Source organism: Schistocerca gregaria, chromosome 1, assembly GCF_023897955.1.
Source record: "Schistocerca gregaria isolate iqSchGreg1 chromosome 1, iqSchGreg1.2, whole genome shotgun sequence".
Lineage (NCBI taxonomy): Eukaryota > Metazoa > Arthropoda > Insecta > Orthoptera > Acrididae > Schistocerca > Schistocerca gregaria.
This window is the reverse complement of record NC_064920.1, coordinates 770379889-770396902: the sequence shown is the minus strand read 5'-3', so window position 1 is coordinate 770396902 and position 17014 is coordinate 770379889. Positions and strand designations below refer to the sequence as shown.

Here is a 17014-nt window from a genome sequence, read left to right as displayed (position 1 = left end):
TCAACTGCTCTTCCAAGTCCTTTGCTGTCTCTAACAGAATTACAATGTCATCGGTGAACCTCAAAGTTTATCTTTCTTCTCCATGGATTTTAATACCTACTTCGAATTTTTCTTTTGTTTTCTTCACTGCTTGCTCAATATACAGATTGAATAATATCGGGGAGAGGCTACAGCCCCATCTCACTCCCTTCCCAACCACTGCTTCCCTTTTGTGGCCCTCAACTCTTATAACTCCCATCTGGTTTCTGTACACATTGTAAATAGCCTTTCGCTCCCTGTATTTTACCCCTGCCACCTACAGAATTTGAGAGTGTTCCAGTCAACATTGTCAAAAGCTTTCTCTAAGTCTACAAATGCTAGGAATGTAGGTTTGCATTTTCTTAATCTAGCTTCTAAGATAAGTCGTAGGGTTAGTATTGCCTTACGGGTTCCAGTATTTCTACAGAATCCAGACTGATCTTTCCCAGTTTTTCCATTCGTCTCTAAAGAATTCGCGTTAGTATTTTGCAGCCGTGACTTATTAAACTGATAGTACGATAATTTTCACATCTGTCAACACCTGCTTTCTTTGGGATTGGTATTATTATATTCTTCTTGAAGTCTGAGAGTATTTCGCCTGTCTCATACATGGTAGAGTTTTGTCAGGACTGGCTCTCCCAAGGATGTCAGCAGTTCTAATGGAATCTTGTCTACTCCTGGGACATGTTTTGACTTAAGTCTTTCAGTGCTCTGCCAAACTCTTCACACAGTATCGTATCTCCCATTTCATCTTCATCTACATCGTCTTCAATTTCCATAATATTGCCCTGACGTACATCGCTCTTGTATAGACACTCTATATACTCCTTCCATCTTTCTGCTTTCCCTTCTGTGCTTAGAACTGGGTTTCCATCTGAGCTCTTGATATTCATGTAAGTGGTAATCTTTTCTCCAAAGGTCTCTTTAATTTTCCTGTAGGCTGTATCTATCTTACCCCTAGTGAGATAAGCTTCTATATCCTTACATTTATCCTCTAGCCAAGCCTGCTTAGCCATTTTGCACTTCCTGTCGATCTAATTTTTGAGACGTTTGTATTCCTTTTTGTCTGCTTCATTTACTGCATTTTTATATTTTCTTCATTCATCAATTAAATTCAATATTTCTTCTGTCACCCAAGGATTTCTGCTAGCCCTCGTCTTTTTACCTACTTGATCCTCTGCTGCCTTCACTATTTCATCCCTCAAAGCTACCCATTCTTCTTCTACTGTATTTCTTCCGCCCATCCTTGTCAATTGTTCCCTTATGCTCTCCCTGAAACTCTGTACAACCTCTGGTTTAGTCAGCTTATCCAGGTCCCATCTCCTTAAATTCCCACCTTTTTGCAGTTTCTTCAGTTTTAATCTACAGCTCATAACCAATAGGTTGTGGTTAGAGTCCACATCTGCGTCTGGAAATGTCTTACAATTTAAAATCAGGTTCCTAAATCTCTGTCTTACCATTATATAATCTATCTGAAACCTGTCAGTATCTCCAGGCTTCTTCCATGTATACAACCTTCTTTCATGACTGTTGAACCAAGTGTTAGCTATGATTAAGTTATGTTCTGTGCAAAATTCTACCAGGCAGCTTCCTCTTTTATTTCTTCCCCCCAATCCATATTCACCTACTACGTTTCCTTCTCTTCCTTCTCCTACTATCGAATTCCAGTCACCCATGACTATTAAATTTTCGTCTTCCTTCACTATGTGAATAATTTCTTTTATCTCATCATACATTTCTTCAATTTCTTCGTCATCTGCAGAGGTAGTTGGCATATAAACTTGTACTACTGTGTTAGGGGTGGGCTCCAACCAACTTCGCTAATTCCCACTATATCTAGCTTTAACCTATCCATTCCCCTTTTTAAATTTTCTAACCTACCTGCCCGATTAAGGGATCTAACATTCCACGCTCGCATACGTACAACGCCAGTTTTCTTTCTTCTGATAACGACGTCCTGTTGAGTAGTCCTCACCCAAAGATCCGAATGGGGGACTATGTTACCTCCGGAATATATTGCCCAAGATGACGCCATCATCATTTTACCATACAGTAAAGCTGCATGCCCTCGGGAAAAATTATGGCTGTAGTTTCCCCTTGCTTTCATCCGCTCGCAGTACCAGCACAGCAAGGCCGTTTTGGTTAATGTTACAAGGTCAGATCAGTCAAGCATCCAGAATTACATACTAATATCCCTAAAGTCGATTTGCAGCATCCTTGTACATATTCTCTGTTCGAATACAATAAATTTTCTTGAGATCGAGAAGCTTATGTCTGCGAATCAGCATGATTTTAGAAAGCATCGCTGGTGTGAAATTTAGCTTGTCCTTTTCTCTCGTGATATGCTGAAAACTACGGATGAAGAGTAACAAGCAGATTTCAAATCTCTAGATTTCCGGAAAGCGGCTGACACGGTGACCCTTTGCAGGCTGTTAAAAAAGGTACGCGTATAAGGAATAGGTTCACAGATATGTGAGTGGCTCGAAGACTTGTTAAGATATAGAACCCAGTATGGTATCCTCGAAAGTGACTATTTATGAGAGAATAGGGTAGCCCCAGGAGGGCCTCATAGAAGCGTGATAGGACCACTATTTCTCCATATACATAGAGATTGCGTTGCAGACGACGTGGATGCACGGCTACCAGTGCGGATAGAGACGTTAACGAGAAACTCATTTGCAAATATGTTTTACGAGGGCAGCACAATAAAGCACTCCAACGTAACAAACATGTTTACATCCTCAACGCTATGTTTTTGTTATTTTCACCTATTGGTGTTCATATTATCTCTGACGTTGTTGTGACAGTGTTTTAAATGTACGCGTGATGTGACTGTTACGCTGGCTGTCGTATGAAGAATACAGCACTGAAAATACTCATAAGCAGATATGTTAAATAGATAGTTAAAAGATGGCCGACTCACGGGAAAACTCAAGCAACTTGTTTGTGGAAGTTATCGTAAGAGTCGTGTTGGCACTGATATTTATGTGAGTGTGACTAACAAATGTTCCTTGTTCTCATGCGAAAACCGAGATAAACTTTCCTTTTAACACAAAAGGACAATGTTGATGAAAGCTGTAGTCGAAAGTAGCGAGGATTTTACCCCTGGTAGAAGGTTGTTAACATTGAAATGTTTGGTATAGAATTTCAACATGTCGTTATACTGGTTCATGTAGTAATATGTAAGAACTACATACACAATGTATTTATCGGAGTTAAAAGAAATATGTTAGCATGACACTTGAGCAACCTAATTGTGGCCCGGTGACATGACACATTGTCATAAAAAAAATGAATCATTGTTTTGGGAATGTGAAGTCCATTAATAGCTGCTGATGGTCTTCGAGTAGCCAAACAACGATTTCCAGTTAATGATCGGGTCAGTTGAAGCACAGGATCCAGAACATTCCATGTAAACACAGCCAGAACATTCCATGTAAACACAGCCCACGCCATTATGGAGCTACCACTGACTTGCAAAGTACCTTGTGAAACATTTGGGTCCATGGTTTCTGGAGGCTGTGTCACAAATTTGAAAATTAGTGCTCAGGTCTTATGGGACCAAACTGCTGAGGTCATGGGTCCCTAAGCTTACGCACTATATCTTACATAAACTAACTTACGCTAAGGACAACACATGTACACCGATGCCCGAGGGAGGACTTGACCCTCCGATGGAGGAGCTGTGCGAACCGTGACACGATGCCTCGGACCCCGCGGCTCAGAGTCTCATTCAAATCATACCATCAGCTCTTGCCAGCAGAAATCAAGACCTATCTGACCAGATCAGCTTTCCAATAATGCCAAATTACACTACACTGCCCTAACGAATATGTTTATCATAACCCATGTTGGTTTCTGCATTTACTTCATACAGTGTCGCTGTAAACACTGACAACTCTACACAAACTTGTCTGCTCTCATTTGTTAAGTGAAAGCCATCGGGCACTGTGTTGTATATGGTGAGAGAAGATGCCAGAAATCTTGGCGCAGACAGTTGATACTGTGGATATCGGGTTAATGCACTGCCTTTTTATACATTGTGCATGTGATGCTATCACCATTGATATAAATGCGTATTGCTATTTCATGAATTTTGTCACCTTGGTGTGTGTACACAATGAGAGAGCTGGCAATAGATGATGTGTTTCCAAGAAGTGAGTTGAAGTATTTTTTCATTTTCAGAAATAGTTTTCTTCCTTTTGCCAATCTGCAATTCATATTCTTCCGACTTCAGCCATCATCAGTTATTTTGCTGTACAAAGCAAAATTCATCACTATTTTCAGTGTATCATTTCCTTATCTAATTAACACAATGTTAACTGATTTAATTTGATTACATTTCATTATCCTTGTTTTATCTCTTTTAAACAAACTACCCATACTGTTCTACTCCTCTTTAAAGTTCTTTACCATCTGTGACAGAATTAGTGTCATTGAAAGGTTGCAAAGTTTGTAGATTACAACCCTGTCTTGCTCCATTCCCTACCACCCCCCCCCCCCCCATGTTATTGTTCTTACATGCTTGTAACTACAGTGTGGTTTTTGTACAAGTTGTAAATAACCTTTTGATCCCTATATTGTATTGCCAGTATCAATCAGGATTTCAGAGAGTGTATTCCATTCAGTGTTGTCAAAAACTTTCTCTAAATCTGTGGATGCCATAAACCTAGCTTTACCTTTCTTCAGTCAGCCTTCTAAGAAGCCATAGCATTGCATCACATATTCTCCAGAAACCAAACTTTTTGTCCCTGAGATTGGCTTCTACCACTGTTTCCTTTTTGTGTAGATAATGTTTTCCAATATTTTGTAACCATAATGTATTAAACATATGGTTTGGTAATATTCACAGTTGCCAGTACTTGCTTTCTTTCGAGATGGAATTATTAAATACTCCCTGAAGTGTGACTGTCTTGTTTATATCTCATACATCTTGCATCAAAATTGAATAAATTTTGTACTGGTATGTCCTCCTGACGTCCGCTTCCGTAGCATGTCTGACAGCTATGCGTAAGACCAATGTTCAGTTCCCATTACTGCCAGGGATTTTTATGTTGGTGGGAGGACTGGAGCGTGGTGCACTCGGCCATGTGATGCCCGTTGAGAAGCTACTTGATTGAGAAGCAGTGGCGCCAAAGTGAAGAAACTTGACAGTATCCATAAGAGTGGTGCATTGATCCCATGCCCCTGCATACTACATCCAAGTGACACCATTGGAAGAAGATGACATTGCGGTCGCAATTAGCCCATCTGGGCCAAAAGGTGGAGCTTTGCTTGTGCTTTTGTTCTCCCAATGATTTCGATAATTTTGAGGTAATGCCATGTACTCCAAGGACCTTGTTTGGAGTTAAGTTGTGTCCTTTGCAAAGCCCATATTTATATTCATTCCAACTTTCATTCTTTGAGTCTTTGTTTTGCAGTGACTAGCCATCTGTTAATACTCGTACAGTTGCATTTTATTCCTCCAAAGGTCTCTTTAATTTTCCCATAGGCAGCATCTATTTTTCCCATACCTAAGCATGTTTTTGTAAGGGGTAGTGATAAAGTTACCTTATAAAAATGTGTTTATTCTCCTGGTTCATATTTGCAATTCTAGTATAAATTAAAATTCCCACGGTACCGTAGCACACTGGTACAGCATCCAAAGTAAATTATCTGTCAAAAGAATTTAACTGTGTCAATCAAAATATCCTTTTAAGTAAATTAGAATTTTGTGGTGTAGCAGGAGGTTCTGCAAAATGGTTCATCTACCTGAGTCCATTGAGTCTGATTGGTTGCTGTATACAGTCATCCACAGTCCTTGAGGATACCTCCACAATTTACTTCATCATGAGCACAAACAATCCAATGTCACATGTTAATGATGTCGATACAGTCTTCATCACCATACACAGCTTACATTCTTCTATGGATTTCAGTTGGAGGCACGTTTTTTGCAGTTAGAAACTCTATTGCATGATGTTTCTCACACACAGACATAGTTACATTCCACACATCCATCTTCTGTGCTGTAGACTATGTCCATTCAAATGTTTGTTATATTAATATGTAAACATTTGAAGTATATCAGTCAACAACTTTTTAAGGTTTTTGGTAACAACATTAAAGAACATGTTGTCCTTACCTAAGAATATAGATTAATAATATCAAATAACGTGAATGGTACGTATAATCTGACCAACACACATTGTTTTTGCAATATGATTATGTAAATAAGTGTTCCAAACTGATTTTCTCTTCGATATTGTGGGACTGCAATAATCTAAGAATTATCATAGGTAGGCCTACCTCAGTTTATGACATGTCATGAGACATCTTTATTATTACTTCTTAACTGAAATTACGTTCAAGATTTTTTTACTTACTCCACATCCATGAAGATAATTTCGTTTGGAGTATGTGAAAGGGACACTAGCATCTCTATTGTTTTTGTAAATATGTGTTATGCATCCTTGTTTTATGACATATTGCAGATTCTTGAGGATCTCCTCACTGTGTATCCATGCACCAAAAGTAGCATCTGATCTATCTCCACTTTGTTTGTTCCATCATTTTGTTTTGCCTCCTCTAGCAGCATGCTCTGGCAAAGTGGCACGGCAATGCCATTTTGCATTACTTTTTACCTTTTAGATGCCTGTGTTCCTCTTCACTTGCTTCATGTGCTGCATTTTTGTGTTATTCTTTCATGAGCTAAATTTGATATCTTGTGTGTTATCCAAGGATTTCTGCTGGCCCTTGTCTTTTTTTCCTATTTGATCCTCTGCTGTTACGCTGTTTCACCCACAGAGTTGCCAATTTGTTGTCTGTTTTATTTCTTTCTCCTGTAACTGACAATCATTTACTAATGCTCTGTTCCAAACTCTCAATAGCTTTTGGTTTGTTCAGTTTATCCAAGTACCATCCTCTATCTTTATTTTACTTTTCTACATGCTCTTCAGTTTTAATCTGCAGTTCATAACCAATAGATTAAGGGCAGACTCCACATTTGCCCCTGGAAATCTTTTGTGGTCTAAAACCCGATTTTGAAATCTTTGCCTTATGATTGTGTAATCTATATGAATCATTGTGGTGCTTCCAGGTCTCTTCCATGTGTACAACCTTAAAACAAGCATTTGCAACAATTAACTTTCATTCCTTACCCCCCAGTCCACTTTCTCATACTATTTTTCCAGCTCTTCTTTTTTCTGCTATTAAATTCCAGTCCCTCATCATAATTTTGACACACCAGATGCCAGAGTGGCATCGGGGTCTTTTCATGTCAAAGGGACCAATATTAAAAAGTGACCATCTCCAAATCTAATGAGATTTGGTGTGAAGGTTCTGTATTGTCTTTGATGTTTATATACCAAATTTCATTCCAGTATCTTCAGTGATTGAATTTTTAGGGGCCTTTAAAGAGCGGCAACTCACCTTCACACCACCCATGACGGTGCAAATGTGCCAAGTTTGCTAGGCCTTTTATAAGTTCTAGCAAACATTTGGTTATTTGCTTTAATATTCATAGACAACTTTTTATGCTGAATGACACTATGGCAAAAATTAGGGACTTAGGCACACCTAAGTGTACATACAAGCTTCTAAATTGGCTAAAAAATTCATCGCGTTATTCCGAGAACCAAGATTCGACCAACCACTGCTACTTCTCATATGAACCAAGCAGACCAAAACTTCAGAGGTCTATTACTACCTATGATGTCTACATATGGATTAAATTTAATTAACATTGGATGACTAGATGAAAACATATGCATCTGCAAAGCTGGCCAAAATTTTCTACGAGCAAATTTTAGGGTATTTTTGGCGGGCAATATATCAGCTGTTTCCTGTTTAATCTTTTTCCCTTGTCGCAGCTGGAAAGAACATGCTTTAAGCTTTCAAAGCAATATTGTTTAATTTCTGAATCTCGCATTTTGATGAGTAAGAATACCTATCAAAAGTAGGGAAAATGGATTATCGATAAGTACAAAAACTTAAATACAATTTGAATTTGTAAATCAGAATATGTGTAAATGTAGTGTCTTTTAGTAGTGTAAGATTAGCCTGTAGTTTAGGGAATGTGACTCTGCTAATAAGAAGTGTTATTACATTATTTCACAGTATAGAATATAAATATAATGTAACCTCATAAAATGCTCGTAAGATTATAAAAACCATGTAGATGTAGTATTTCTTTATTTCTGAAAAGCATTTGATCCAGTACCACACATACGCTTATTGTCAAAAGTACAGTCATATAGGGTATCAAGTGAAATTTGTGACTGGATTCATGACTTTTTGGTTGGAAGGACACAGCATGGTATTTTGGACAGAGAGCCATTGTCAGTTAGAGAAGCAACTTTGGGTGTGGCCCAGGGAAGTGTGTTGGGACCCTCGCTGTTCATATTGTGTAACTTTGGGTGTGTCCCAGGGAAGTATGTTGGGACCCTTGCTGTTCATATTGTGTAACTTTGGGTGTGGCCCAGGGAAGTGTGTTGGGACCCTTGCTGTTCATATTGTGTATTAATACCTTGCAGACAATATTAATAGTAAAATCAGGCCTTTTGCAGATGATGCAGTTATCTATAATGAAGTACTATCTGAAAGAGATGCATAAATATTCAGTCAGATCTTGATAAGATTTCAATATGGCGCAGAGATTGGTAACTTGCTCTAAATGTTCAGAAATGTAAAATTTTACACTTCAGAGACAAAAAAAATGGAGTATCATATGACTATAATATCAGTGAGTTACTGTTGAAATCGACCAACTCATACAAATACCTGGGTGTAACACTTTGTAGAGATGTGAAATGGAGTGATCACATAGATTCAGTTGTGGGTAAAGCAGGTGGTAGCCTTTGGTTTATGGGTAGAATACTGGGAAAGTGCAATCAGTCTGCAAAGGAGATTGCTTACAATTAATGCTTGCGAGCATTTCTAGAAAATTCCTCATGTGTGTGGGACCCATACTAAATAGGACTGACAGAGGATATCAATTGTATATATAGAAGGGCAGCACAAATGGTCACAAGTTTGTTTAATCCATCGAAGAGTGTCAACAGAGATCGTGAAGGAACTGAACTGGATGACGCTTGATGAGAGACATAATGTAGACTATCCTGAGAAAGCCCGTTAATACAGTTTCAAGAACCAGCTTTAAATGATTACTGTAGGAATATACTACAACCTCCTACATATTGCTCACGTAGGGAGTCTGAGGAAAAGATTAGAATAATTACCACACATGCAGAGACATTCAGACAATCAATCTCCCCAACTCCATGCGTGAATGGAACAGGAAGAAACCCTAATAACTGGTACAATGGGACATACCCTCTGCAATGCACCTCAAGATGTTTGCAGAGTACAGATGTAGAAGATCATAATGGAATGCTATGTTGCTTTAGAACGTTTCAATTCTACAATTCGTGGTGTTGCATATATGCGTTATCACTCAGTTTCTATCAGCATTATAAAGCAGCAGTAGTTTTTTAATGCTCTGTCATCACAGCTTTGCATTGCTGAATCGCCGCTTTCAGTTGTTGCTTCCATTATTGGCAATTTTCTCAGTGTTGGTCTTCTGTGTGGTGTTATCTTTGGTGTTAACATTGTAAAATCTTAGTGTCGACTAGCAAGTGTTTGAATTATCAATAATCATTGCTGTAGCTGATGATAAGCACTAAAACAATGTGTTTTGGTAGCCTAATTTGTGTATTTTATGTACAATCAAGACTGAATCTTTTATCTGAATAAATTATAGAAACTGTGAAATTTTAAGTACATGATTCATATGCATCACCATGTGTAACAGCATCTTACACAATGCTTCAAACCAGGATATTAACGAGCTTTCAAAATTGGTTGTTATAGGTTAATAAACTATTGTGTAAAATAAACCATGAGATCTTTACACCCTTCTACTTCGGCAGATCAGATGGAGCTGATTGTCATAAGTCATCACCCTTCTATTATGGCAAAAGTCAACTACAATCAGCTAAGGAAATGTCACCAGTGGGCAAGGAGCTTCTACGTCATAGGTTTGGGCTTGATTTTACTGAAGATACTCAAATTTGTCCATACCATAATGCCATGTTGATGACAAAATTTCAATTCATCCAGAAAACTTGCTGCAGCCCATTTGGTAAAGAAAAACATGTAACCAAGAAGGCTTTAATACCAGTAATCATTGTAATGTCTGATAGGTTGAAGTACTAACTAATGAAAGTTTTAAACCTGGTCAGAAAATTTGTACCAAATGTAGACCTGAAGTGGCCCAGACAGAATCACCCTCCACTGAAGACATGGATGTTGTTGATGCTTGCTCTACTGCTAATGCTTCGTTATCATCATTTGGAGAGTCACCATTAAAGCATCAACGGATCAGCAAAAGTGATTCAATGGGATACATGAAGTGCAAAGTTCTGAAAGCCTAAGGCAGGATTACTTAGGTAATTGCCACAGCTGCTGGTATGAGTTGAGTAGGTACTGTTCAAATACAAATTAATGGATGTGCATTAAAATGTAGAGATATGGACTTCAGGCTTCAAGCTTCAAGCAATTGCAATAAAGTTCAAATTTTGACCATGGCCACAATAGCTGGACTATTGTGAAAACGGCTAAAGTGGTGAAGTAGTCAAGGAAATGAAAGATGGAAGATTGTGGTGACACCTGCAAACTGAAAAGGGAAAAAGGTCAGTGATGAAGGAAAACTAATTTCATTAGTTTTTTTTTTTAAGATGATGAATTTTCTCATTTATGTCAAGCAAAAAGGATTGTGTTGCAGTAAGAATAAATAGGAGAAAGATTCACAGACAGAAACGCCTGCTCCTCTGTAACCTGGGGGGAAAAAAGTTCATTGCTTGTTGTAAGCAATAATGAAATTAAAAAAAAAAAAAAAAAATTGTTATCTCAGGCCAAAATGATATACTGTAGTTGGTGCTTCTGGACCACATTCTGTATATGTATGTGCAATTCATCAAAAAGTCAAAGCAGCCTCCATCTAAGATGTCTACAAGGGTTTGATGAAAAAAATTGTCTGCAGTGTAGAATCGGAAGATTGTATGGTGCAATGTTGTGAGGATTTTCTTGAAGACACTTATAAAGAATGTGATCCTGAAGAAACAATGGAATACAAGCAATGGATCCATATTGACACAGACACGTTTGAGACATGTCACATGATTTCGCGGAGGTACAGGTTTTGAAAATTACCACTTCACAAAGCCATCACTTTTGTCAAAAAACCAAAGTTTATACTTTAAGCAACTAAAAGGAACTCTTGCAGAAAATGAATTAATTATATTGACAGATTTTGCCATGAATTATTCTTTTGTTGTTAAAGATGTGCAAAGATTTGAATGGAAGAATAGTCAGGCCACATTAAATCCATGTGTTGTCTATTTTGGTGGCAAAGGTGGTCAGAGTATTAGTATTTATATGATTAGCAACTGTCTGCATCATGATACCATTGCAGTCCATGCCTTTTAAATGAAGTAAATAGCATATTTAAAGACAAATATTGAAAACATTAAGAACATTTATTACTTGTGGTGGTTCAGCTGCTCAGTATAATTATTTCCAAAAATTTCATCAATTTATGTTTGCACAAAAAGGATTTGGCATCACTGCTGAATCGAATTTTTGGGAACAAGCCATGGTAAATCATCCTGTGATGGCATTGGGGAGCATCGAAGAGACTAGCAGCCTGTGCTAGTCTGCATAGGCCCTTGTATAACCAAATATTGGCTCCATATGATTTGTTCAAATTCGGTGTGGTAGTATTCCACACACAATTTTTTTCTGTACCAAAAGAAGAAATTGAAAAAAAAGTTAGCCCAATCAAGAAATGAGGTTTGCCAGGGAACATACAATTTCTAAAAACAAGACGAAATCATCAATTTAAGCCAATTAATTGTAATTAGCTCAGAGTAAGCAGATTTTCCAATGATGATGCAACATTCACAGTTAATGCCTTCAAAGCAGATGAAGAAATTCCAGCAATGTTGATTGCAAGTTTTACAACCAGTACAATGTGTTGCATGTATGTGTGTATGACAATTTTTGGTGCATTGGAAATGTGTAAAGTTTCATTTGAATAACCTTGTCCTCATCAGCTTTATGCATCCAAATGGTTCTGATTATTCCTTCCATGGCAACTGCTAAAGACACTTGCTGGATTCCTAAGCAACATATTTTCATAACTAGAAGCTCCTTCAACATAAACATAAGGAATCATCCACGATCTTTCCTTGAAAAAATTGTAAAACTGTTTAATATTATTGTTTGGCAAATATGCCGTGTTGTGTATTGTACTTGTTTATATGACATATTAAATTAATGTTTGAAACTGATTTATATACTCAAATAAAAGTTAGTTGTGGACTTAATGAGCAAAATATTTCACTTTTCAGTCTTCTCGAAGTACTAAAATAATAACTTTTGAAACATCTTCTTACTCATCGAAGTGCAAGATTCAGAAATTAAACAATATAGCTTTGAAAGCTTAAAGCATGGTCTTTCGAGCTGCATCAAGGGGGGGGGGGGGAGAAAAAAAATTGGCCAAGAATGTAGAAAATGTTGGTAAACTTTGCAGATGCATATCTTTTCATCCAGGCATCCAATGGCAATTAAATTTGATCCATGTATATACATCTTCGGTAGGAATAACCCTCTGAAGTATTGGTGTGATTGGTTCATATGAAAAGTCGCAGTGGCCAGTCAAATCTTGGCCCTCAGAATAGTGCAATGAATTTTTCAGACCCTTGAGAGACTTTTAACAATATTTAGGCATGGCAAATTCCCAAATTTTTGCTGTGGTGTGATTCAGGATAAAAAGACATCTATGGATATTGAACAGGGTGTATACGACCCGGGAAATCCGGGAAAAACCCGGGAATTTTTTCATCCGGCAGAAAACCAGGAAAAACCCGGGAATTGTTTAGAATTCCAGGAATATTTCATTGTTTTAGCTTTCAGTTAATTTTTTCTGATTTTGACTGGTAAGAACCAATGCTGCTACTGCAGAATAATACTGCAACAACAAAAAGAAGAAGAAGAGGAAAAAAACTTAAGTTGCAAAGTAAATGTGCCATATACAACAACAAAACACAGTGCTCATCAAGAATCCACCAACAGCAAAGTGTGTGAAAGGCTTTAGGAAGACTATGCAATGCTTCACAACAACAAATTGCTTCCGATGATCGTGACATGTCACAACTGTTTAAATTAGATTTGTTTGAGCAATTGTGGCCGGGCTCTAGCGCAGGCGCAGTTGAGTCTCATATGAGCAGTACCTTCTTTGACTTCTGGTTGCGGAAATATGGCTGGGTGCCACTACTTAATATTGCACCGGTTCGGAAATTTAGTAAATCTGGTGCTGATGCCCAGAGCAGTCTGAGTTGTGGTGGGAAGATGGATCATATCCACGTGAACTGTGTTTTAAGTCAGTCGTTTTGTTGTTTCCTTTTTGTTTATTGTTCTCACGTTAAATGATAACAAACGAACTTTTGCGGCCGGGAGTTATCAAATGAATTAAAATACGTTCGCATGTTTACGGAAGGCTAAAATATGCTATTAGTTTTAGATTTTATCTCCACCTTCTTGACAGTCAAGCATTAATCGCCTTGCAGAACAGTGAAATTATTTTTGTCGGTAACTTTTCTTCTTTGTGTGTTCGCGCTGCTTGAGAGTGATCTTGCTATTGGCTGACTACACCACATGTCCTATCCTGTCATCATCTGGCGAGATCATGTGACATGAGCTTATGACTGGCTTACAAAAGCGCATCACAACATCGATTTCAATGCTTCGGAAAGTGACATGCGGTGTATGGTGGAATTCAAATTTATACCTTCGTATTACGGAAATATGCAGCGTACATGTTGGTGCATATCAAAGGTCTTTCAAAACGTGCTTTCCCCCTCTGAGTTTAGTTTTCTAAAGTGGCGGGAAATTCTATGTTGGTATATAAAACCAAAAACATTCAAAGAATTGATGACTTTTACAGTGCCGAGGAAGAGTGTACTGTCACTTAACACGGAAAAAGTGTATTTTCATCCGGGAGAAAGTGTATTTTTAACCAGGAAATTCGGGATTTTTTTTCCTTGTGCACGAATACACCCTGTTAAAGCAAATGATGAAGTGTTTGCTGGAGCTTGTAAAAATTCCTAGCAACTTCGCGTATTTGCACCTTCATACGTGATGTGTAGAGGAGTAGCCTCTCTTTAAAAGCCCCTAAACATTCGACCACTGAAGATACTGGACTGAAATTTGGTATATAACTGTCAAAGGCCATGTAGAACCTTCACGTCAAATTTCATTAGATTTGCAGATGGTGGAGTGGGAACCCCTGGTCCCCTTGGCATGGAATGACCCATCAACTAAAAAGACTTACACAAGATGGACGGCCTATCCAACGGAAGGCCCTAGCCACATGTATATCTTAGTTAAATTTTTGCCTTCCTTAACTATCTCAATGATTTATTTTATCTCATCATACATTCTTTCAATTTATTCATCTGTGGAAATAATAGATACAGAAACAAGTGCTGCTACAGCTGGTGTTCATTTAGTATCTGTCTTGGATGGTGGTAAACTCACGTTTCATTCCCTGTCAATTTGGGGCCAAGAAAAGTCTCTTCATCACTTGCAAAAAGATCAAGAAAGTCTTGTGCACATCTATGGAACCCATTGCACACATAACTAGAGATATCCTAGTTGATTGCTCATGATTTCGTGAAGAACGGTTTGGGAAACTTCGGGACCGTTTGTCCTGGTCAGCAGTGGTCACACAGCAATGAGAACGAATATGCTAGTGAGGTTTTTGTACCAGTTCCAGTCATCACAGATGGGCATCCACTTCTCTCTTCATCATGAATTTATGTTTTCTTCCAAAAATGAAATTCTGTACCCATTTTGTCATATGTTGCAATGAGATAACCTCCTTGGGATACACTGACACAATTTTGCAGTGAATCACAGCAGTATTCATACCCTTGGTACTCAGGTGGTGTATCACAGTGTGCATTTCACGCATGGTGGGGGTACCGAATGAGAGCGCTCATCTTTAACAGTCACAACGAGAGTCAGGATGCTACAAATGACTATTACCCCTCATTAATCTCAGTTCGTGCTACCATACATAACAGTGGTACCAGTTGTGAATAACTCAATTCCCTGGTAGTGCTACTGTCCTTGCAATCTTAATTTCATGCATGTGTTTATTGAAATTGTTGTCATTTGTGTGTAAATATAAGATTATTGCCATTGCAGAACAAGCAGTGTTCTGTAACGACACTTTCATACTATTCATTTTAATAGTTATGGATTATGTTGTTGTTTTTTTGCCCTGAGCTAATAGTGTGGTGTTAGTTGTGTTTCATTCCAGTAACAGAGAGACTAGACCAATTCCTATGCAACACAAATGCCTAAAGAACATGAGGCAATAATCTTAATTTAATATTACAAGTGCCAAAATATGTGATTCGTTAAGAGTAGAAAACTGTGAAATGTATATTTTTGTATCTCTTAGTCTTAAATTACCATTAATTACTATTTTGAGCAGTGTTTAAACATACCAGAAAGATTTAACACTGAACATTGGTGTTTCCATTGTAGGCACAGTATTCATGAGAGCTCAGAATGTTCAAAAATGTAACATTTAGGGAAAAATAATCTTTTTGTGCAAGTTTATCTTTAGTCAGTGAGCACATAGGCATATAGTTATTATACAGGGTGACATCGGGCTCCAGCTCCCGCCTGTTGTGCACCAGAAGAACAGCAAGTTACATACTTATTTTTTTCTGTGTTTTCTTTGTAGTTTAATTCTTAAATTCTGTGCATGTTTTTCTAGTTAAGGGGGTGTAATCTTACATTTTTGTAACTGTAAAGTAGAGATTCGTACAGTCTGTAGCTATACACAGCTCAGTGGAAGTCAGCCTCCATTGGTGACACGTGAGGAAGGTAGCAAGTAGCATATTTAGATTTCTCTCTGTGCTTCTGTGGTTGTCATTCTAGGATGGGTAGGACATGTAAATGCTGTGTACAGCCACAGGAGGAGCTGGTTGCAATTTGTGAACAAATAAACACTCTTTTGGCTACAGTCAGTCATTGTTAGGCTGCTGCCTTGAGGTGTAGTGGTGGTGGGAATCTGGCATGTCCCACGGAACACTGCAGGTGTTGCTTATTTTGATCATGAGCGCTGCTGCCGAGGCTCCTCCTATTGTACCTGACTCTGTTGATTCACCCTCAGTGTATGGTGAATGGTGGGTGGTAAAGCTCGAGTTGGCCCATTTGCCTGTGAGTGGACAGGTGGCCACTGCTTCAGCAGGGTTTGAGCAATCATGTAGGGAGAGGGGTTTGAGGGCCGGAAAGAAAGCCAGTGTGGACTTGGTATGTCTGCCAGGGGCCCTGATCTAAGATGTGGAGGAGACCTTACTTGCAGCTATTGACTATGCAGGTTGCAGTCCTCTGCAAGTTTTTACTTAAGCCGGCACCAATGATGGCTGTTGCTGGTGTTCTGAGGCCACCCCCAGTTCATAAAAATATCTGGCAGAAGTGGCAGGTTGCAACAAGGGCTCACAATTTGCAGCATTTTTGCCAGAGTTTACCGAGGTTCTTTGGTTTAGAGCTCAGAGGAGGGTGTCAACCAAAGTCTTCATCGACTCTTTGTCAGTCTTGGATTCAGACCTCTGCACCAGTGTTATGGCATGGAGAATTGTAGGACTTGTCTTGAATAGGTAGGTCTGTGGTGTACTACTCAAAAGAAGGAGTTACTCGGGTAGCAGAGTGCTTGTAGAGTGAACTGTGGTTTTTGTTTTTGTAGTTGGAGGTACTCTGATGAACACTCGCCAGTCGTAATGCGGATAGCTGTCAAAATTGTATTAGTAAATTGTTGAAATAGTCCTAACAAAGTTCCCAACTTTACTGCCCTCTACGAAAATTGTCTCACACATATTACTCTTGGGACTACTAGCAGGCTGAAACTCAAAGGAGAATGCTCTGAAATATTTAGCGAGTC

General features: G+C 38.5%; 1 protein-coding gene across 1 annotated transcript in view; it reads left to right on the top strand.

Moving 5' to 3' along the window:
* Nucleotides 1-2799: 2799 nt before the first annotated feature.
* LOC126268302 (phospholipid phosphatase 5) overlaps nucleotides 2800-17014 on the top strand; it is a 45034-nt gene continuing 30819 nt past the window's right edge. The window contains exon 1 of the mRNA XM_049973899.1: nucleotides 2800-3005. Within this exon, the coding sequence (XP_049829856.1) occupies nucleotides 2929-3005 (77 nt within the window). The 5' untranslated portion in view covers nucleotides 2800-2928. The remainder of the gene's footprint in view (nucleotides 3006-17014) is intronic.